The sequence below is a fragment of the Pogona vitticeps genome, chromosome 2 (assembly GCF_051106095.1).
Source record: "Pogona vitticeps strain Pit_001003342236 chromosome 2, PviZW2.1, whole genome shotgun sequence".
NCBI lineage: Eukaryota > Metazoa > Chordata > Lepidosauria > Squamata > Agamidae > Pogona > Pogona vitticeps.
In genome coordinates, this window is record NC_135784.1 from 32,195,770 (window position 1) to 32,218,936 (window position 23,167).

Here is a 23,167-nt window from a genome sequence, read left to right on the forward strand (position 1 = left end):
ACAGCAGTGTAAATTGTTCAGGTTTTCCACAACAGAAAATTAAACTGGATGATGATCAACTATGAATGCAACCAAACGCTACAAACCTTATAGGCTGAAAATACTGCTCTTTTAACTGGATATTTTTAACTGGATATCATTAATTGGATATATGTTTTATGAAACTAGAATCGGCTGGATAGCTCAGTGCATTAGGTATCTGGCTAGGAGTTCATTTCCCCACTGTGCCTCTTAGGGGAAGAGCCTAGTGGGAGCTGCAGAGTTGTGTGTGAGGACTGTGGCCTTATAAAATAATAAATACATTAATTCTTATTATGCAGCAGATAAAATGGCTCTGGCAGGAACCTACAGAGCAGATTGAACTACAGTCTCCTTCAGTAGATAACCTCTTATTCATTAGTTTAGCTCACTGGTTCTTAACCTTGGGTTACTCAGGGGTTTTGGACTGCTACTCCCAGAAGCCTTCACCACCATCTGTGCTGGCTGGGGTTTCTGGGAGTTGCAGTTCAAAAACATCCGAGTAACAAAGGTTAAGAACCACTGGTTTAGCTCACAATCTCTCAATACATTCACTCAGAGACTCTGGCAATGAAAAAGAATAAAATGTTTCAGTTTACTCACAGTTCTCCTTACATAAAAACAAACATCATGTTGTGTGGAAATGTTAACCTGTTACATTACTGAGTTTAACAGGTTCATTTGCTTCATTACTGACTAACTGACTGGTTACACTGCTGACAGAACACTTCACTATAACTGTCCACTTCTGACAGGCTCCATTGCTAACACAGACAGAACATTAACTGAATCATGTCTGGGGGGAAAAGGGTGGGAAAAAGAATCTGAGGTAGAATGGAAAGGTTTGGCTGCTACTGAGTTGACGGACAGCAGCCTCAGTCCAAAAAAGTCTCTCCCAGCCAAAACCTCTTAAAGGCATCATGTGAGGGTGTAATATTCCAGCAGAGCCAGCCTGTGTGGCTTTTGGGCCAGCTGCACAGTCCCAGGGGACCCCAGAAGAAGAGAAGGATAAACCACTTCTGAGTACTGTCTACCTAGAAAAGACTGGAAAGGGTTGCCCTAAGTCTGACCTAACTACAGTAGATGACAGATGGTCCCTTCAAGCAACCCTTCCATCCATGGGGGAATTGCTCCAGTCTGGGCCCCAAAAGCTGTAGCCCTACTGTTCGACTGACAAGGTCCAGCTTGGGTACAGGTTAGGTTCGGTCTTGAGTGCTGTTGCCCGTACCATCGGATGACTGCATCAAACCGTGCCAAAAGCAGTCCAAAATGCCCACTGCATTTGTTGTGGCAGAAGACACAACTTCCATCCATGGGCACAGCCAAGAACCAAAGTAAGTAAGTAGTTGCACATATGCACTTGAACAGACACATACACTGGCAGGCAAGCATTCACCCCTTACCACAAGTTCTCTGTCTCGGGTACAGAGTCAGGCAAGAGTGGAATGACTGGAAATAGCCTGAGTTTGTGGTGACGCGGTGCTGTTCTTGCCCCAATGACTGACCCAGGTGCAGTGGTTTCCCACATGACGACGATAATCTGTTCTGGGAAAATCGCTGTTAAGTGAAATCGTTGTCATGCAAAAAGCCTTTCCCCACTGGAATGCATTGAAACCCGTTTAATGCGTTCCAATGGGGAAAATATCTTGTCCAGCAAAGATTGCCCATAGGGAAGCCATTTTGCGAGCGCCGATCAGCTGTTAAAATGGCTGCCCTGCGAAGCATGGGTACGGAAAACACAGGGCAGCCATTTTAGGAAGCCGACGATTGTAGGAAAAAATCGTTGTCTTGCGAATAGATGGTCCGCGAAGCACAGACCAAATCATTGTCAAGTGGAATTCCCCCATAGGAATGACTGTTTGTGAATCACTATAGCGATTGCAAAAAGTCATTGTTATGTGGTTTTGCCGTACAGCGGGGTCGTCGTCTAGCAAGGTACCACTGTAAATGGAATAAGGGCTTAAACCACTAGCACTTGAACAGGGCCCATAAACAGACTGGAAAGTCCGGTAGCTTAGGACCATGGAAATGTGGCCGAGAGCTAGTAGAAACCTCAAGATTTGCTGAAATGCATATACTAAAAAGTAGAATGGCAGGGAAACTGAAGAGGGAAGGGGCTACAGAACAATCGAATGAGACCTGAGCCTACTTCAAAGCACAGAATACTGATGAACGTATTGGAGTGGAAAAAGAAAACTGGAGTGGAATATACATGGCTGGCAGTTGCTCTGAACAACAGCACTCCACACTGCAACTTTCTGTTGCAGGTCCCACTTGAGCATCTTGGATGAAAAACATGGAGGTTGGAAAAGCAACCATTTCTGGACCATAAGTCCCATAATTGCCTAGGATTCTGGCCAAGGGGAATTCTGGAAGTTGTTGAAGGGGAGATAAAAATCACTGTTCCAAGCTTTACAAAAATGACGGTAGGACTGATGTAAAATAACTTATATTTCCAGAAGTCTAGATACTGTTTAAAATACTAGAAGTATGTTGTTCAGTTCATTGCTGCACAAGGTGTTTCAAGAGAGAAAAGGAAAATACAGTAATGAATTATGCCACACATTGCAAAGGCTCACCTTATGAATTTGGCACACATAACTGTAAAGTTTAGGCTGCAATTCTATTTGTGTTTACTTCGATGTAAGCCCCATGGCTTGCCTCTGTAATTTGATCTTATAGGTAGGGAGGTGATTTATTTTATACATATTTTTTTTACCTGTCACGTTTTTCATCCTTAAGCTGCCTCAGTAAAGAACCTTATATAGAAAGGGTGGCCAAGAACTGTATTACTGTTGCCAACGCACACTGAATAATAAGAGTTCAGTAAGATGTAAACCTAGTAAGGCTTTACAAGGTTGGGAATTATTTTGAAATATCATCGAGGACCTGCTTGGGAGCAACGCAGGAACAAAGAACTCGATTCTGTGCATCTTTACTTTGGGAAATAAACCGCATCTCTGAAGAATGTTCAAAGGATTTTACTTATTAATAAAGGTTAGGCTCTCAGGGTTAAGTGAGGGAACGGACCCGGTAAGTCATCTGGACTAGAAATCACTGGGAATCTTAGATCAACAAGAGAAAGAGAGGTACTGTACTGTATCTACATTTTAAAAAATATATAACATTAAAAAATATAACCCTTGCGCATGTGATACACGATCTGACCGGCAGGTGGCACTGTTCTCAGGCAAAGCTGCAGCCTCTGTTCCCGCTTTCCTCCATTGAAATGAGGCGCGGGAGAAGGGGAGGGTTGATACCCCGTTTTGCTGCCGAGCTCTCTTGAAGCCGGGGCTTGCAAAGATTAAAGGCGGACCACACAGAAGACTTGAAGGCGGTCCCTCACCCACGTGAGGCCCTGAAATAAACACCCCGGAAGGTAATTCAGTGCCGACAACCAGATGAATTGCGATTGCATGTGAAGAGGGAAAAACAGCAGGCGGCAGTAGACATATCTACAGAAAATAGGAACAAGTGTGGCATGCTGGCTCCATAGCTCAGGGGTTAGAGCACTGGTCTTGTAAACCAGGGGTCGCGAGTTCAAATCTCGCTGGGGCCTTTGTGTTTTTTTTTCTTCTCCACTTTATTCCTTCTTTTTTTTCCTCTCGAGGAGCCCCTGGCACTCCATGATTTGATAAAGCAACGACAGCTGTCGTGCTAAAAATTCCTGAAGAGGTGTTTCAGACCTTTGGTGCTAGGCAGCGCAGTTTTATGTTGCTCTGATCTAAAAAATAACCCTGCTCGGAGGGCTAGATAAACACAATCGGACGAGCCCCTGTTTTCCATTGGAGACCTTTCCCCTCTGGCTCTGTGTTGTTTAGCATGGGTATTATATTAATTAGTATATTCTCTAGGCAAAACGAGTGCTTGAAAAAATTGGACTGGCGGGGGAAGTGACGTCATTTTTCACAGAAAAAAGCTATAAACCAAAAATTTCTATTTACTGTACGTATTTAAAATGTTCTTACCGTGTGACAGCAGAAAGCAGCCACAGGCCTGGTTGATAATTTTTTGCAAATTAGTATTCGGATCTTCATCAATCAGCTGATTTGAAGCCAAAATAAATAGATTAAACAATAAACAAAAACAACTGATCAAATTCTTTAAAAGTAAAGTAGGACGAGGCAGATTATCTACAGCACAAAAAAAGGTTTAAAGTGTGCGGACTTCAAGTAATGTAATGTGAAAAGGCAGACTCAGTGGAGGCTCGTTGGTCTAGGGGTATGATTCTCGCTTTGGGTGCGAGAGGTCCCGGGTTCAAATCCCGGACGAGCCCTGTTTTGTTTTTATGCCTATGTAGAGTGTAAACTCTTGAAAGTGGGTGCTCTACAAATCATGAGCTGTTGCAAGGGGTTTGTGACTTTAAAAAAATTAGCCATCTCTGCAAGCCTCTCTTTTGCAGCATAACTGGATTGTTTTAAAGACATGTGTTCATTGTAGAAATGTGACAATAAACAATATGGACGTTGGTTACCAGACTTCATTCTTCGACTTTCCTCCATAGCAGGAAGGAGAAATGTTTTTCGCTGGCCCAGAGAAATTTGTGCCTAAATCGGGACATAAAGCTTTTTCCATTTAGTGAGGAGATGGACGAATTGAAACAAAAGGAATATTTCCGGTCAAATGTCTATCAAAGTTTATGTTTTTGAAAAGTACATATGAACCTAGCACAAAACAATCTGGTTTTATTGCTGAACAAAGAAAAGGGGTATTATTGAGATAGTTTTTGAGATAATTGAATTTAAAAAATTAAAATAAAGCAAGAAGTAGAAATAAAGAAAATCGAAGAGAAAAACATGGCGTGCAAGTTTCTGTAGTGTAGTGGTTATCACGTTCGCCTAACACGCGAAAGGTCCCCGGTTCGAAACCGGGCAGAAACAATATGATTTTTTCCCCTTTTTTTGTTTTTGGTGGGAAGTAAACAGATACTGTATATGTATTCCTGTTTTGTTGAAAAACTGGAAAGAGCTCATTCTGGTTTTGAAGGTACAATTGATTAAAGAAGGGACATTGATTTAATTCAGTCGCAATGATCTTTTAATTCCACCCCATGGCGACCCTATAGATAGAATGAGCCATCGCCTAATTATTATTATTATTATTTATTTGATTTATTTGATTTATATCCCTCCCATCTGGTCTGGTCGACCACTCTGGGCGGCTAAATGTCCTGAGCCAAAGCAACTCTGCTCAAGAAGCTGTGTAATTCTTGTAAGATTTTGTAAACGCTCCACGTCTACTGTGGTTAGAAACAAACCACACAGAGTCCCACGGGATATGCTATATTTGGGAAGTGTAGCAATCCAGATCAAATTAGTTGCTTAATAATTTGCTAGTGGTCTTATTCAGGCCATTCACTGGACTCTCGCTGATTTAATGCAATCAGCGAGAGTCAGACGAACGGCCCGAATAAGATCACTTAAGCGCTTTCACGTCAGAGTGCTGGCTGAGTCGGTAATGGCACATAATTATTAATTCAAAGAGTTGCCCTTTGATACAGGAGTTCAGATGGTGTATTAATTTATCATGGGGCACGGAAAAAGAGGGGGAAAAAACCTTTGGCAGCGGTGGGATTCGAACCCACGCCCCCGAAGAGACTGGAGCCTTAATCCAGCGCCTTAGACCGCTCGGCCACGCTACCGTATAAGAAGCGCTGCTTCCTGTTACACTCCATGTTCTGGTTTTATCTATTTTTAGCAGTTAACTCCGGAACGTTAGTTTTGGGTGTCTTGTCATACAGCCATGAAGATGCATTTGTTTATTCTACAGAGACGATCGAGCAGAGTTTGGCAAAACCTGAAACTGTTCTGCAACCATTTAGCAGGAATGAAATCAGGGCTTCAGCAGCCTTCTACTCCCCACCAAAAGGACAAGAATAAACGTATCAGAAAAACCATCAGGTGAAGTCACTGGAGACCAAAGCCAATATCATATACACCACTGTATTCCCAAAAACTATGTATCGGTGTGAAAGCTGACCAAAGAAAAAAAACAACAGATTTTTTTGAATTAGAGTACTGTACTGTACTTTGCAGATGCTCTGGTGCTCCGCAGAAACCCTGGACTACCAGAAAGAGGAAGAAGCAGGTTCTAGTAGATCATAGCTACTTTCTCTGGAACCAACAATTATATAACTGGGGATGTGATGCTTCAGGCACAAAGGGAGAAGGCAAAATTCTTTGGAAAAGACAATAATGCTGGGAAGGTTTGAAGGCAGGAGGAAAAGAGGAAGAAAAATATAAAATGGATTGACTTCCAAAAGGAAAACACAAGCTTTACAAAAGTGGAGCAGGACTGTTGTGGATGGGACATTTTGGAGGTTACTCATTCACGCGGCCACCATAAATGGAACGTCACTTGTCAGCCTGTAAGAATGACAACAACGGCAGAAGCAACAACAAATAATGTGTACGCCTCCTACAGATTTTGCTTTTCCCTGACTAATGCCATGCACAATATTTAGCAAATTTTCATGTTCCTGGGACATTGTGGAAAGGACTCCCCTTTGCATCAGATTCCCGGACTTCATATACATCTCTTCCCAGTTCAAGCTTAGTTCTGGTTAATCATTTTTCCTGTTTTCAAAAAGAAACTTACAACTTCCTTATAGGTCTCTTTGTTTCCAGCCGCAAATAATGTTTACAGGCTTAGAATTCCTCCATAATCCTTTTTTTACCTTAAAATCCCAACATAAAATGCTTTTGGCTTGCTCGGTGATGTTGTTGAAAGATACACCAGGTCTCTGTTATGCCCACTATTTTTCCTCAGTTTTGAACCATTTTTTTCAGTTACATTTACAGTACAGTACTGTACTGTATTTCTCATTTGCATGATACTGGCTGACGGCCAGTTTCAAGGAGGACCTTTAGTTATTCATCACATATCATTTTTATTCCTTAACTTTGAATCTTAGATGGCGTGGGGGGGAAGGGCTCTCAAATAGATCTGCCCAGCAGATCTATATGAAGAACAAATGGGTTCCCTCCCTTGACCTCTGACACCGGAAAACAACTTGGAAGTAGGGTGGAGGAGAGAGGAAAGATATTGAAGGATTAAAGTAAAAGGTCAAAGTGTGCTGCTTATATACCTCCCCATGGTGCTCAAGCCAGTGGGGTAATGTCTCGTGGCTTCTTACACAGAATGAGCAAGAAGAGCAACCATATTTTGAACTGTGGTGTAGTGTTACCATGGCTTAAAGAAAATCTCCAAGAACGCGTGCACACATCCAAAACAAAAGTCAAATGCAAGGAGGGGAAGCAGGCTTCATCTTACTCCAGGGCTGTTCACTGAAATGCAGAAGAGACTCAGGCTGAGACTGCACAGTAGGGTGGATCCACTTTGATCCACTGTGGTCCACCATTTTTCTATTCCGGTCCCTCATGGTTTCTGTGGCTGAAATCTCATGTTGTTTCCACATGGAGCTCCATCAGCAGAAGCACAAGCTGCCCCTGGTCTGACAAGAAGCAGTTGCCACCTCTATCTGTTATTTTTTCCTAAGTGACCTTGGGCCAAGCAATCTGTGGTATTTTTCGTCATCGTTTAGTCTTGTCCGACTCTTCATGACCCCATGAACCAGAACACGCCAGGCCCTCCTATCTTCCACTGCCTCCCGGAGTTGGGTCAGATTCATGTTGGTTGCTTCAATGACACTGTCCAGCCATCTCATCCTCGGTCGTCCCCTTCTCCTCTTGCCGTCACACCTTCCTAACATCAAGGTTTTTTCCAAAGACTCTTTTCTTCTCATGAGATGGCCAAAGTATTGGAGCCTCAGCTCCAGGATCTGTCCTTCCAGTGAGCACTCAGGGTTGATTTCCTTTAGAATTGATAGGTTTGTTCTCTTTGCAGTACAGGGGATTCTCAAGAGTCTGCTCCAGCACCACAATTCAAAGGCATCAATTCTTTGGCGGTCAGCCTTCTTTATGGTCCAGCTCTCCACTTAGAAAGCTTGGCTAACAACAAGGTCAGTGGAGGTGATGGCACAAAACCAAGACATACTTTGGCACCCCGTCAGTTAGCTGAAGTTAGCAGTGGCATGTTACACAAACCCTGTATAAAATAACTCTTGTGATCCCAAACCAGGGGCTGGCAGGATAAGGGGGAATGTGAAGAGTGAGAGCACCTCTGTGTCCAGAATTACTGCCCACTCTGGGTTCCTAGGCTTTTTCACTGCCTTCTTTAAGCCATGGGGAGATTAGAAAGAAGGGTGCAAAGAATTTCCTTGTGCCTCAGGGTGGAATTTAAAGGAGGTGGAAGATTAAACTAGCTGATCTGCCAATACCTTTCCCCAACTTTCACTTGCTACTGCACGGGAAAGACAAGTTACTGGAAGTCTGTGTTTGTCGCACAGCATGTGTTCCACTGCTAGATTCTTCTCCTTCTCCTTCTCCGTTCATGTCAGAAGGAGAGGCTTCTAGATTAGAAGGATCAGCTGATGGGGTGCTGCCCTTGCTCAGAAGACACCCAAAGGTGTTGAGAGTCCTCGCATTAGTCAGAGAGGCCCTGCCTACATTTTGTGGATTTTTCTAAACCTCAAAACTCTAGGACAACTTTGGTGACCTTTGGCAAAGCATACTATAATTCTACCTGTGCAATGCTTCTTTGTTTGCGAAACCAGAGACCAGAATAGGTGCTGCCTGCAGGGTGGGGAATGTGATTTATTTGTTGTAACCAAGATGTCAAACTTTGACCCATTTTGGCATAAGTTTTTTGTGGGGTTGTAACTATCACGTTTTCTCCTGCTTCATCGCTGTTTAGGCACATGCTCCTTACCTCTTCCTTTTGTGATCAAGATAGGCAGGGCAGTCATCTTTATATAATTGGCCCAGGATGGGATTCCCCATTTCTTCAGCTCACCTTTCTCATGACACATTTTAAAGTGGTGCCATATACATCTCGGGGGATGCTCTACCAACAACACCATAACAGAGAAGGTTCCTAGATATATATAGTTGAAAACTATTGTTCTGAGTACTTGAACACATCCAAGAAACCACCACATGTGGGGGAAGATGCCACTAACATGATGCTTGGTCTACCAGTATGGCAAAAGCAAAGTAAAAGCATGAGGCTTATGTACCCCTCCACAGTACTTAAAGCTCCCTCTGGATGGTTTACAATTTAGTTATACAGGCTACACATTGCCCCCTCCAGTGCGCTAGGTACTCAATTTACTGACTTCGGAAGGATGGTGTACTGAGTCAGTCTTGAGCCAGTTACCTGAATCTGTTGGAATCAAACTCAGTTTTGTGAGCAGAGTTTTCACTGCAGTACTGCAATTCAACCACTGTGCCCCTAGGCTGCTCTAATTAAAAAGATATTTGATTAAATTATGGGAGCCCTAAATGTCATTTGTGTCTAAGTTTTATATTATTTTCTCTCATTGTATCTGAACTAAAATCAAAAGGGAGATGGGGAAGGGCAATATTCTACTCTGGGATCATCCTTTGGGGGTTGCACAAATGAACAAAACAATGAACATAAAAAGGCAAGCGGCTGGAAGTCAGTGTCCAGTTTCAAAAGCTGGGTTGTCTTTTCTGTTAAAACTATGCAGTGAACCCTGCAACCTATTTAAAAGGTGAATTGTCACTCCAGAAAGCTTCTTTTTGTTGTTGTTTAGTCATTGAGTCGTATCCGACTCTTCATGACCCCATGGACCAGAGCACGCCAGGCCCTCCTCCTGTCTTCCACTGCCTCCCGGAGTTGGGTCAAATTCATGTTGGTTGCTTCGATGACACTGTCCAACCATCTTGTAGAAAGCTTTTAGACGTGGCAAATCATCTGTTCTGGTGGGAAAATAGAGTTTAGAAATAACATTCTTTCAACATGAATTTTGTTATATTTTTGGTCACATGACCAAAGTGTCACTAATAAATATGATTTGAAAGTGAGATGAATCAAACATTTTTATTTACTGCTCTGCCTTCTGGGGAGGGCAAATGTATTTGTATACTGTACCTTTCCCCCTGAAGGGGTATCACCCACACACACACACACACACATCTAAGGAAAGGGAACGCTTTAAGCAGTACAGGGCAATTTGTAAGCAGCCTACGTTGCTAGAAAAACAGCACCAGTACAATCACAGCTGAATGTTAGAAGACAAAACTCATGACTGCAGAAGAAATATATAACCGTAATGCTTTCAATGAGAGAAAAAAATCAGAACTGCCAAAGATGTTCTATTCCTTGGGTCAATCACCAAATGGCTCATTCAGGAGGAGGCTCAGATCTGGAAGGGTAGCTATGAAAGGACTAGGACAAAACCTTAAGAATAAGGATGTCACTGGAGATTAAGGCCAATATACTATGATTCTCCCATGTATTGCACATATATAGGAAAGATGTACAATGAAGAAGACAGACAGAGAAAAATGTGGCCACTGAAGAAAGTTTGATAAGTTTGGGTTTACAAAAGTTGAGCAGGACTTTGATCAGTTTGGGTTTACAAAAGTTGAGCAGGACTTGACCAATATGGATTCCAGATCAAATTGAGCCAAAAGTTTCACTAGATGCTAAAGTGATTAAACTGCAGCTTAGCAAAAGAAGAAGACTGGACATGGAACGGACTGATTCAGGAAAGGAGTTGGGGGAGTCTTCTCATTTGCAAGACCCAAGCAGGGCTGGCAACAATAAGATTTAAGGTTGCCACAAGTCACAAAGACCTGATGGGAGCTGTCCTGTTCAAAAAAAAAATCCTCTTTGACAAGCTACAAGCCAGTTATATATTTGAGATTAGTTTATTTTGCCCTCCAAGACATTCACTTTAGTGAATAACTTGTAGGCATCCCTCAAAATGAGCATCACATTTTACCTGTCTTCTTGACAGATTGGGTAAGGCAGCGGGAAATAGGCTGGTTTGGCATGAGGTGGGTCCACCAGGATTAAGCCCAAACGACTTCCTTGTTGATGTTCTTCTGTGGTTATTTCTGTGTGAGGATTCCAGTCCTGCACAACATTCTGGGTATTCACAGAAAAGGGTGGACAAAGTAAGACAGATTGTTCCTTTTCTTTCTACCGTGAAATCTCCCTTGCCCAGTTATACTGGTCTTCTTCTGGACTGGAACCAAGTGTGCTTGCTTAAAACTGGGTGGGAGGGGGAACCTAAAAGGCCGTGTTATAATTTAAAAACACTGTGTAGTTTAGCCCAGGATTTTGCCTTTTTGAGTGACACAGGGCACTGGAAATGTAGGCTGCAACTACATGTTGAAGGTAACGCACAGTAAGCTTTTTACTGCAAACTGGAGCAAAACTATTCCAATTGCATGTCTGCTTTAATAAGGTGAAAACTGAGCTGCTGGCTGATCCTCACCTCCGGTCAAGAATAAAGCTTGGTAGCCAATTATGAAGTCTTTGGCTGCCTGGAAATGTTGTTTTCACCTGTTGAGAAAGCTAGTTTTTTTCCTAGTTCTGAATCACCAGTGCCCTTCCTCCTGTGCATGGTTTTGCTTGACTGGCAGGAAACTGGGGAGCAGCAGCCAGGGAATGCATGTTGGGGGCAGCAGTGGTGGCAGGGGTCTTCCAGACCATCAAAGATGCCCCCACTGCTGCCACTGCACTCTCTAGCCGCCACTGCCACTTGCGGGACAAGTGAGCCCTGCAGAAGAGTAGTCCACCACGACTAGATAGGCGGGATATAAATTAAATTAAATTAATAATAATAATAATAATAATAATAATAATAATAATAATAATAATAATAATAATAATAATAATAATAATAATAATAATAATAATAATAATAATAATAATAATAATAAGGGCTCTCTTGCTTTACTGACCTTTAAAATGGTGCCCAATGTCTTTATTTATTTATTTATTTATTTAACCTTCGAGAATATATTTATTCTCCGAAAAACCCACAACTACAACAAGGCCAGTGGAGGTGATGGCATTCCAGTTGAACTATTTAAAATCTTGAAAGATGATGCTGTTAAGGTGCTACATTCAATATGCCAGCAAGTTTGGAAAACTCAACAGTGGCCAGAGGATTGGAAAAGATCAGTCTACATCCCAATCCCAAAGAAAGGCAGTGCCAAAGAATGCTCCAACTACCGTACAATTGCACTCATTTCGCACGCTAGCAAGGTTATGCTCAAAATCCTACAAGGTAGGCTTCAGCAGTATGTGGACCGAGAACTCCCAGAAGTACAAGCTGGATTCCGAAGAGGCAGAGGAACTCGAGACCAAATTGCTAACTTGCGCTGGATTATGGAGAAAGCCAGAGAGTTCCAGAAAAATATCTACTTCTGCTTCATTGACTATGCGAAAGCCTTTGACTGTGTGGACCACAGCAAACTATGGCAAGTTCTTAAAGAAATGGGAGTGCCTGACCACTTTATCTGTCTCCTGAGAAACCTATATGTGGGACAGGAGGCAACAGTTAGAACTGGTCATGGAACAACTGAGTGGTTCAAAATTGGGAAAGGAGTACGGCAAGGCTGTATATTGTCCCCCAGCTTATTTAACTTATATGCAGAATACATCATGCGGAAGGCTGGACTGGAAGAAACCCAAGCCGGAATTAAGATTGCCGGAAGAAATATCAACAACCTCCGATATGCAGATGATACCACTCTGATGGCAGAAAGTGAGGAGGAATTAAAGAACCTTGTAATGAGAGTGAAAGAGGAGAGTGCAAAAAACGGTCTGAAACTCAACATCAAAAAAACTAAGATCATGGCCACTGGTCCCATCACCTCCTGGGAAATAGAAGGGGAAGATATGGAGGCAGTGTCAAATTTTATCTTCCTGGGCTCCATGATCACTGCAGATGGAGACAGCAGCCCTGAAATTAAAAGGCGCCTTCTTCTTGGGAGGAAAGCGATGACAAATCTGGACAGCATCTTGAAAAGCAGAGACATCACCTTGCCAACAAAAGTCCGAATAGTCAAAGCTATGGTTTTTCCTGTCGTGATGTATGGAAGTGAGAGCTGGACCATAAAGAAAGCAGACCGCCGAAGAATTGATGCCTTTGAATTGTGGTGCTGGAGGAGGCTCTTGAGAGTCCCCTGGACTGCAAGGAGAACAAACCTATCAGTTCTAAAGGAAATCAACCCTGAGTGCTCACTGGAAGGACAGATCCTGAAGCTGAGGCTCCAGTACTTTGGCCATCTAATGAGAAGAAAAGACTCCCTGGAAAAGACCCTGATGTTGGGAAAGTGTGATGGCAAGAGGAGAAGGGGACGACCGAGGATGAGATGGCTGGACAGTGTCTGCGAAGCAACCAACATGAACCTGACACAACTCCGGGAGGCAGTAGAAGACAGGAGGGCCTGGCGTGCTCTGGTCCATGGGGTCACGAAGAGTCGGACACGACTAAACGACTAAACACACACAAACAGTGGTGCCCCGCATAGCGACGTTAATCTGTTCCAAAAAAACGTCGCTATCCGGATTCCTCGCTATGTGGAGCAAAAAACATGTTAAATGCGTTCCTATGGGGGGAAACTCACCGCTATGCGCAAATCCTCCATCCGGCCGCTATTTTCGCCACCCAGTAAGCGAGGAAACTGCGCGAAAACGCTATGGGCGGCCATTTTGTTTACCCGCTATGCGGATTCGTCGTTAAACGGGGCACTCGCTATGCGGGGCACCACTGTATTTATTTGCTTTACTTTTTATGCCGCCCATCCAGCTGCCAGGGCCACTCCAGGTGGTTTACACAATTGAACCACATATGATTAAACCACAATTTAAACAAAAACAAATAGAATAAATCAGAAATCTATACAAACACACAACACAATTTAACGAATAATAACTAAAATGATAAAAAAAGCAAGGTGGCAGGGTTGATAACATAAGTGTTAAAAGCACCACTGTATTAGGATGTTAAAGGTTTGGAAAGGCTTGTCTAAAAAAACATGTTTTTTTTAAACAATCGCTTAAAAGTTCCCAGTGAAGGGGTCAGGCGGATCTGAGGTGGGAGGCTGTTCCAAAGTTGTGGAGTGACCACCAAGAAGGCCCGGTTTCTAGCCCTCACTTTCTGGGCCTCTCTCAGGAGTCAATACTGTATTCTCAATCATCTGGCCTGAGAGAATCATATAGGGTGGGCAGATCTAACTGGGAGGAGTTTCAATAGGTCAGCAGGTGGACGGAGCCACGAAGGCGGCTATCCAACAGAACCAGCCACAAAATGCCCCCGGGGTTCACATTCCAGTCCCTGTTCCAGGCAGAAAACTGATATTGCAAAAACAACTTGGAACAATTTATTTATTTGTATTTATTTTTGGACTTATATACCGCCCCATAGTGCTACAAGCACTCTCCGGACGGTTTACAATTTCATTATACAGGCTACACATTGCCCCCCCCCCCCAGCAAGCTGGGTACTCATTTTACCGACCTCGGAAGGATGGAAGGCTGAGTCAACCTTGAGCCGGCTACCTGGGATTTGAACCCCAGGTCGTGAGCACAGTTTTAGCTGCAGTACAGCGTTTTAACCACTGCGCCACGAGTAGGTTAGCCCAACCAAATTTATCTGCCCCAGCCAGCTGGAGGGGATTGATGCAATCAACAACAAGACTGCCGCAGGATTATTATTCCAGTACCCATTCTAGGCAGAAAATCAATGTTGCAAAAAACAGCCTGAAATGGACACTCTGGAGTAGGTCAGACCAACCCAATTGACTCACGTCATGTAGGCAACAACATAGCACTCCCAGGAATAACCACCACGTCGGGCTCTGTATCTTAAAAGGAATCCCACCGAAATCATTTCAAAATGGTAGATGTCATCATTAGTGTTACAGAGTCTGCTCAATCCGTGTCTCAGGACAGCCCTGTCAAGCTCTTTTTTAGTTGGTAATTAGGTGGATACTATTATCAGGCAGCCTTTGGGTTTTGATGGGTGCTGCATCGGGTCCTCTAAAATTAATTCCCTGTTTTTTGTGGTGGTACTTGTCGGCCAACAAGATTATCCCACTACCATTTAAAATCTTTAATCTTAATTGTTTAAGATTGTTTAAGATTGTTAAAGACAACAATTTTAAATTGTCTTTAAATTGTTGTGATATTGTATTATGTTTTGTTGTTTTGGATTTTCTTTTACATTTGCAGGGTTTTGTTATGTTGTTATGTTGCAGACTATCCAGAGTGGCCTCTGACTAGATGGGTGGTATATAAATCAAATAAGTAAGTAAGCAAACAAACAAACAAACAAACAAACAAACAAGCAAATACTCTTTCTAGATATTAATGTTGAGATGAACTGCTGGATAGCTCAGTGGTTTAGATATGGTTGTGAGCCTGATTCCCCACTGTGTCTCCTTGACAGTGACTGGACTCAGTAATCCATAGGATCCCTTCGACATTGTAGTTCTATGATTATATTTCATTGATTTGGATTCCATCACAAAGTCCTAATAGATCCTAGATTCCTGAAGGCTATATCAACAGAGTGTAAACTCTGGAAGAGACCAACCTGGTGAGGTTCCCATCAAGTAACTTGACTATGTGTCTGTTCTGCGTCTCTGCACAGAGGCTGGGAAATTTTCTTTCTTTTACTACAGCTCTCAGAATCCCACAATTGCTAGCCACACTAGTTGGGGAATTCAGAGGGTTGTAGTCCAAAGAAAACAGATGTCCCTATCTGTGGTGGGTTGTTCAAAGCGTCACCTGGTTATGAAGATTATCACCAGGATGGCCACCTGAAGGTGAGTGTGCCATATCAACATCAACATTCCAGATGTTCAAGCTATCATGGAACTGGGATATCTATATTTTATGAGCTGATTTACATTTAAATAACAGGAAAGCGTGATATAAATATACAGGACATGTGAACAACCCGAAGCCCTTCAGCATTGTAGGAAACTTCTTAAAAACCTTTGTATGTTTGGTGATCTCACCTGCTTTTCCTTCCTATCCAGTTGATCAGCCATCAGATTCGTGATGAGGAAATTACCATTGTTAGCAGTAGGAGGACAGCTGTCTTGGTTGGGGATGAGGATTAGAAATGTGCCGGTGAGATGACCTATTTCCTCACCTCAGTATGTGAGAACTGGCCAACAACGAGTTTATAAAGTATGCTTGGAATGAAACGCTTGTCTTGGTGGTATTTCATTATCAAAGAAGAGCAAGTTGGTGATACTCTGGTCTAATACCTTACATGTTTTTGATTTTTTTTTTGGTGACCCAGCCTGAGCCTAGTCTATGCTAATCAGTACTGGAGTGATCAGCGTGGCAGAACAAGTTAAGCAGCAACTGCTGAGATTTCCCGTTCTGTCACTTGATGAAAGAGGAAGTTCTTCTACTATAATGAAGACTTTCTGTGCCCCCAAGCTCTTGCATTTCTCGCAAAATACCGTAATTTCAAAACGGTCAATTGGCAAGGTCAGAAGGTCAGAAGGCCAGCCATCGTAAGATCAAATCCACGCAACGGAGTGAGCTCCCGTTGCTTTTCCCAGCTCCTGCCAACCTAGCAGATCGAAAGCATGTAAAACTGCGAGTAGATAAATAGGCACCACTTTGGTGGGAAGATAACGGTGTTCTGTGTCTAGTCATGCTGGCCACGTGACCACGGAAACTGTCTTTGGACAAAGGCTGGCTCTGTGGCTTGGAAACGGGGATGAGCACCGTGCCCTAGAGTTGGGCACGATTGGACTAGGGTGACCTTTACCTTTACCTAAGAGGTTCCTTATCTCGTATGAGCATTCCAGTTATATTTCTTTTACTGAAAATATTTTTACCTGCCTTTTATACTAAAAAGGACCCAAGGCACAAACACTATTGCCCCTTGGCTAGGCTGTCACATATTTCCTGTTTCCTTGTCATTGTGTATCACAGTTATACACATGCCATGATGTGTCATGGTGCTTCACGTAATCTTTTCCAGGTAGATGTGTCGGGGCACTGTCCTTTGAATGGCTTGCCAATGAAAGAGTTTCAGTTGAAAAAGTTACATTTTTTCCCCCAGTTCTGAATCACTATGGGCTGGCCATCAGTCACATTCTAGCTATAAAATGAGAGAGCTCAGTGGTGTTTCTGCATTGACCATCAAAACATGGACCAGTTCTGTAAGTGGTTTATTTTTCTCCTCTTAATAATTTTGGAAGTCTAAGGTCTTCGTTTGTGATATGAAACAATGACCATGATCTTTCACATTGGAATTTGTTATTCGCTTAATGATGATGATGATTAACTGCTGTTAACTAGATTAACATCCTTGCAATGGATTAACGTGTCTATGAGCATTCTTGACTATTCTTTTTATTTTAGGTTTAGAAGAAAACATGGATAGCCATAGATTTAGAGTGTGGGGTGTTTATTTACCCCAAATTACATTGCTTGTAATTTATTACTTCTGGAATGTTGTTTATAATAACACGATTCACAGTTCTTCCTAAAGAGAACCTTTAGAATCAGAAGTGTCACAACATGTTGCTCAATTAACCATTGTTCTCGATTTACTTTCCCTTTTACATCATCCTTGTTAAATCCTGGTTTTTGTTTTTTCTTCCAGCATTTTATACCTTCTTACTTCTTGCGGCAGTCTTGGTCTATAAACCTCTTCATGCTGCTGAAGAAGAGGAATGGATGAAGTGTTTTGATGACCCTGAGTATGAAGAACTGTTAAACATTGCCAGAAATGGACTGGCCAAAACTGCAAAGCCAAAGATAGTTGTGATTGTCGGCGCAGGAATAAGTGGCCTCACTGCTGCCAAATTACTGAAAGATGCTGGACATCAGGTAGGTATACTAACTGGGTTGTGTGTGTCAAATTACATGTTACATGAAACATGTTGTAGTGTGTAGTTTTGCATGCATTCTTCTCCCCGGTTTTTCTAGCATAATTACCTGTAAAAGAGATCAGTAGCAGTATGTGATGATGTAGGAGGCTTTAAACTCTGCCATTTATCTTTTTTTTAACCAATGCCACAACCATAGGCTTAGAAAGAGAGGCAAAAATCCAGTGGTTCTATTTCCTACAGAACATTGCAACAAAAAATTCAGAAATGGCATTTCACCAGTCAAACTCTATTGTCTTTTTGGTGATACTAAAAATGACTCTCTGTGTTAACAAAGTGACTTTGTTTATTTCATGCCATTTAATTTGTTTAATTTGGGGGTGGCAAGGATTGAAACTGAGACTTGCTGCATGCAAATTGAGCACAATTTGTTTGTTGTGGGCTGTGTCTTGTTATGTTCTGGAGACAGAGATTGGAAATTCGATTCCCCATTATTCCTTATAGGAGAAGATCCAGCCTGTGTAGGCTTGGGCAAGTTGTGTGTTCCCAGGGCACCCCCAAAAGAAACAACGTCTGAGATTTTGTGCCAAGAAAACTCTGCAAAAAGTCCCCATAAGTCATAATCAACTTAACGACCCATAGTGGTTATTCTTTTATGTTCACTCCTGAGAGAGCAATCTGTATAGATGTGGCAATATGACACAAAAGCGACAAGAACATTTTTGTTCCTAGGTTCACATTCTGGAAGCCAGTGACCGTGTGGGGGGTCGGATAAAGACCTATCGCGAGAAGGACTGGTACGTGGACTTGGGACCTATGCGTCTGCCCAAGGCACACAGGTACAAAGCAAGGCATGATCCCAGTCATGCTTTAAAAAACCCCTTTCCTTTGCCATGAATATAAGCATGAGACAAGAAGGTGGGAGCACAAAGGGAGAGAACAAGCTATTAATCATGCAGTGGTGGAGCTGACTTGGTGGGTTCTATTATTTATTTTATACAATTCATTCATGCTATGACTGTATTTAGTTAATTTAGGGCATTTCTAGACCACTCTTCAAAATATTTGTCCCAGTGAGTTTAGACTCTCCTCTCACCACTCAAGGACCTCAGGCTGAGTTCATGTTTGCCTGGTGGTGGGTTAGGAGAAGTTCCACCTTTTTGTGCAACTCTAATGAGAAGGTAGAAGCGCAAAGGGAAGACACATGCTCTCAACCTTGCAATGGTTTCTTTTATATACCGTATTTTTCTGTGTATAAGACTATATTTTATCTAAAATCTTTAGACTAAAAATTGAGGGTCATCTTATACACGGAAGTAAGCTGAGGAAAGAACAAAAATAATTGGAGGGGAAAGCAGGGATCAAAGTGATCTTGCAGGGCTTTGATCCCTGCTTTCCCCTCCACTTGCTAAGCCCCACTTAGATTTCTTAATTTTGGGTTAGAAAAGTGGGGGGGTATCTTATACATGGGGGCGTCTTATACACAAAAAAATATGGTACACCCTTTGCATTATGTCCATCTCTCTGCATTCATTCATTCATTTAGTTTATTTAGTCTGTTTCTAGCCCACACTTCAAAATATTTGTCCTAGGCTCCTCAGACGCATCACTTGATGCTTGAAATACCACTAAAATGTGCTTTTAGATTCCCAGATTCCTTCAGTCCCAGAAATGATACAACCACTAATGAAGGATCAAAAGGAATTGAAGGTGGCAGCATCTAATGAATGCCAGTTTGGAGAAAACTACCTCAAGCTATAAGACTGAGGGATGGAGCTGCCTTTTTTTTTTTTTTTTTTTTAAATCTTCTTAGATTTTGGGCAGGCATAGGGCAGGAGTGAACAGGCTCAGAGCTGAAGGCGACTTTTAGAATCTCAAAAATGGGGTTGGGAGGAAAAACAAGGTGCAAGACCATCCCGCCTAGGGCATTTTGGAAGCTGCAGTCCACAAATCTAATTTATCCCCAAACTTAACATAAAGAGCAATAAAGCTGCCTGCATTTCTGGGGACGTGGCAATGAGAAGTGCCCAAGCACATATCAAAATTTGCCATTGCCCCACTGGTTTTTTGTTCAGAAGAAGAATGTGTACAAGTAACTGAAAAGACACTGTTGAAAATTTTATATTTGGGGCCTGTAGTTCCCAGAATTCTGCAGAATATGTTCCATATAGTGGGGAGATGAAACGGGAAAATAAAATGTTATTGTTGTATTTTAGACCCAACTTGATATAACAAACAGAAAAGCATGTATTGCTGTAATACACTGCCCACCTTTTTAATTTCCCAGTGTTGTTTCCTAACTCACAGCATGCTGTCAAATGAAAAAAATCCCCTGCTCTAGCACTGCTTTCCATTTGTAAAAAGGCACTTTTTCACTCATTTTCTGCTGTATTTTCTCCTGCTCTCTCTAGAATTATTCGTGAATATCTTAAGAAATTCAACCTGACGCTAAACCACTTTGCTCAGACGGATACGAACGCCTGGTATTTGATTAGAAACCAAAGGGAAAGGGTGGCCGCCGTGAATGCCAATGCCGGCCTCTTTGGCTATCAACTGGCTCCCCATGAAAAGGGACGGTCTCCTGATGAACTCTATGTGAGCACTTTGGACAAGGTACGTCCTTTGGGAAAATGAAACAAAACCGGAAATATTGCAAAGACCAACAAATTTATTTCATTGCCAACTTTTGTGGATTACAAACCACTTTCTCCCCCACACGTACCTTTTTTTAAAATGGAGAAATAGACTTGCATAGTGATGTTTCCCAGTTCATACATAAAGAGGCGAAACAGACATAAGAGCAGCTCTTGATGATGCTAACAAATCCTCTGCATCTCCACAGCTGCCCAGTCTGCAACATCAACATGCAAGCTGGGCTTCTCGTTTTCTCTTGATGATAAGTTACCAAACTTAAGCAAACTAATTGGCAAATTCTGAAACCGTGAAAGCTGTCTGAGGATAATCACATATGCTCTACTGCATAAGCCAGCTCCTCTTCCAATTGCAAAGCTTTCTCGTTGTCCTGAGGACAAGAGTGGGCAACAGGAGGTACAGGGGCTGCATGTGCCCACTAGGGGCATTGGTATAGCTTTTTAAAGCCATTTGTGGCTCTCCAAAATTTTAAAATGCAAGTTTCTTCTTTAAATCTCTCCCTTTCTCCCCCCCCCCCTTCAAAAAAGATTGCCTATTTTCAATCCTAGAAGCTTTCAAAAGTACTGTAGTGTTTTTTTACTTTGGGAGCCTTTAGGAAGGTCATCTAAGACTCCCACCATCCAAAAATAAAATAAAAAGCAAAACAGAACAGGAGGTACCCATATAGGTAACCAATTGGTTACTTATATTTAAACAAATGGCTGGAATTGTCATTTCCCAGTCCAGTGTGTCCTGTCGTGGGAGCAGCAAGAATAAATTTTGCCCCCGACCCTCTGAGAATGCCCGCCCGCACCACCCTTCCTAGCTTGGACATTTTTTCCCTGGTGGCCATCTGCTGTGTACGTAACGATGCAACTGTAGCTATGGTGAATGTCTAAACTGTGATAGTAAGATAATAATAATCTTAGAACTGCAGAGCTGGAAGGGACTCTCTGGAGCAGTGGTCTTCAACGTTGGGCCTCCAGATGTTGTTGAACTTCAACTCCCAGAAGCCTTTGCCACCACCTCTGCTGGCCAGGATTTCTGGGAGTTGTAGTCCAAGAACATCTGAAGGCCCAAGGTTGGGGACCACTGCTCTGGAGCACTGAGTCCAGTTCTTGTTAAGGAGGCCCTGTGGGGAATCAAACCTCCCAACCTCTGTCTCCACAGCCAGATACCTAAACCACTGAGCTATCCAGCAGTTCCTGATAAGCACAGAGTACCATCCTTGGAAGTACTTGGTGGCTGAAAGTTGCATATATTTCCCTTTGCTTATCGATTACCTTTGTTTTTGTATGTAGGTGACCAAAAACTGCACAATTTTGAAGGAGAAATATGACTCCTATTCCACCAAGGTGAGGGTTTTCTTTTTTCTGTGTGTATGTCTGTCGTTATCATTATCTCTGGCCATTTCTGACTCTTCCAGTTTTCTATGTAGTCCCTCAAATGGGGGCCTGGAAAAATTAATTTTCCGGAACACAATACCTGGGACTGTAGGTTGTGCCAATTGAAGAATTTAAGAAATTGCAGTCCAAAAAAGTAACTTTTCCAAATTCTGCCATGAATTATAGAGACCAATTCCACACCAGGGGCTTATTCTGAGGGAAAGGGAGGAATGTGGAAGTATCTCTCAGATAAAGCAGCTTCGCTTCAGAATTAGCAGCTACAGGGATGGTTTGTATCCCAATATATCAGGATCAGACAAGGACCTTGTTTAGGGATGAGAAGGGATTCCCCTCCCCCCAACTCCAACTTTACCCATTTTCAAATCCAGCATGCTTGTTTGAAAAAAGCAAAGCAGTGGACATGCCAAAGGTTGGCATGATGAAACAAAGTAAAAGTACATAGTGTCAGAGACCACAACTCATACAGTGGTGCCTCGCTTTACGACGTTAATTCGTTCCAGCGAAATCACTGTAGAGCGAAAACGTTGTAAAGTGAAATAAAAAAGCCCATTGAAATGAATTGAAACCTGTTCAGTGCATTCCAATGGGCTGAAAACTCACCATCAAGTGAAGATCCTCCATAGGGGCAGCCATTTTCAGTGCCTGTGCAGTAAGGAATCCATAAAATGCACAGCGGGGGGCATTTTATTCAGCCGGCAGCCATTTTGAAACCCAACAATCAGCTGTTTTTGATCATCGTAAAGCGAAAATCAGTTCCCAAAGCAGGGAACTGATCATCGCAAAGTGGAAAAACCCCATTCAAACCATCGTTCACCGTCAAGTGGATTCGTCGTTAAACGGGGTAATCGTAAAGTGGGGCACGACTTGTATATACTTTGGTTTTCTCCAAAGTATATTTTGGGTCTTCTGCTTCCTTTGATTTTGATAGCTAAAAAACAAGAGGAAGATGAGTTAGGATTTTTAACCCATTTCTTGACTATGCAAATAGTCAAATAAGGTCATTTCATAGAATCATAGAATCACGGAGTTGGAAGAGACCGCAGGGGCCATCAAGTCCAACCCCCTGCCATGCAGGAACTCCATCAAAGCACTCCCGACAGATGCGTTATTTGTTTAAGGGGACACCCTAATACAGGAAATGCTCCTGGATTGGGATGGCCAGATTCACATTATTTTCCCGTAACAATACAACCTGCAAGTAAATTCACATCAGCCCAGAGCTTTTCCTCCCAAATCTGATTTTTTCCCCTTCAATTGATAAGGCTTCTACTTATTTTGAACTGAAGGCATTCACATGGATTCAGGTGATGTGCCAGTGTGGAGGGGTTCGTAGCTGTTCCATCTGAAACCATTCCAGTGAGAGAGAGAGAGAGAGAGAGGCAGGGCCATGTGGAAACTGGCTGCCATTTTAATCCTCTCCTGCGG

The 23,167-nt window shown here is 42.5% G+C and overlaps 1 protein-coding gene and 4 non-coding genes across 5 annotated transcripts in view; 4 read left to right on the forward strand and 1 right to left on the reverse strand.

The window, feature by feature from the left end:
* The first annotated feature begins 3,504 nt into the window (after window positions 1–3,504).
* On the forward strand, window positions 3,505–3,577 carry TRNAT-UGU (transfer RNA threonine (anticodon UGU)). Its single transcript has one exon. It is a non-coding gene; the product is annotated as a tRNA-Thr (tRNA).
* Window positions 3,578–4,222: 645 nt separating this feature from the next.
* TRNAP-UGG (transfer RNA proline (anticodon UGG)) lies at window positions 4,223–4,294 on the forward strand. The gene has a single exon. It is a non-coding gene; the product is annotated as a tRNA-Pro (tRNA).
* Window positions 4,295–4,825: 531 nt separating this feature from the next.
* Window positions 4,826–4,898, forward strand: TRNAV-AAC (transfer RNA valine (anticodon AAC)). The gene has a single exon. It is a non-coding gene; the product is annotated as a tRNA-Val (tRNA).
* A 679-nt stretch (window positions 4,899–5,577) lies between these two features.
* On the reverse strand, window positions 5,578–5,659 carry TRNAL-AAG (transfer RNA leucine (anticodon AAG)). The gene has a single exon. It is a non-coding gene; the product is annotated as a tRNA-Leu (tRNA).
* An 11,101-nt stretch (window positions 5,660–16,760) lies between these two features.
* The window catches only part of LOC110088018 (L-amino-acid oxidase), a 37,271-nt gene continuing 30,864 nt past the window's right edge, over window positions 16,761–23,167 (forward strand). The window contains exons 1-5 of the mRNA XM_078388751.1: window positions 16,761–17,033; window positions 17,480–17,706; window positions 18,438–18,544; window positions 20,117–20,318; window positions 21,638–21,691. Of these exons, the coding sequence (XP_078244877.1) occupies window positions 17,021–17,033; window positions 17,480–17,706; window positions 18,438–18,544; window positions 20,117–20,318; window positions 21,638–21,691 (603 nt within the window). The 5' untranslated portion in view covers window positions 16,761–17,020. The remainder of the gene's footprint in view (window positions 17,034–17,479; window positions 17,707–18,437; window positions 18,545–20,116; window positions 20,319–21,637; window positions 21,692–23,167) is intronic.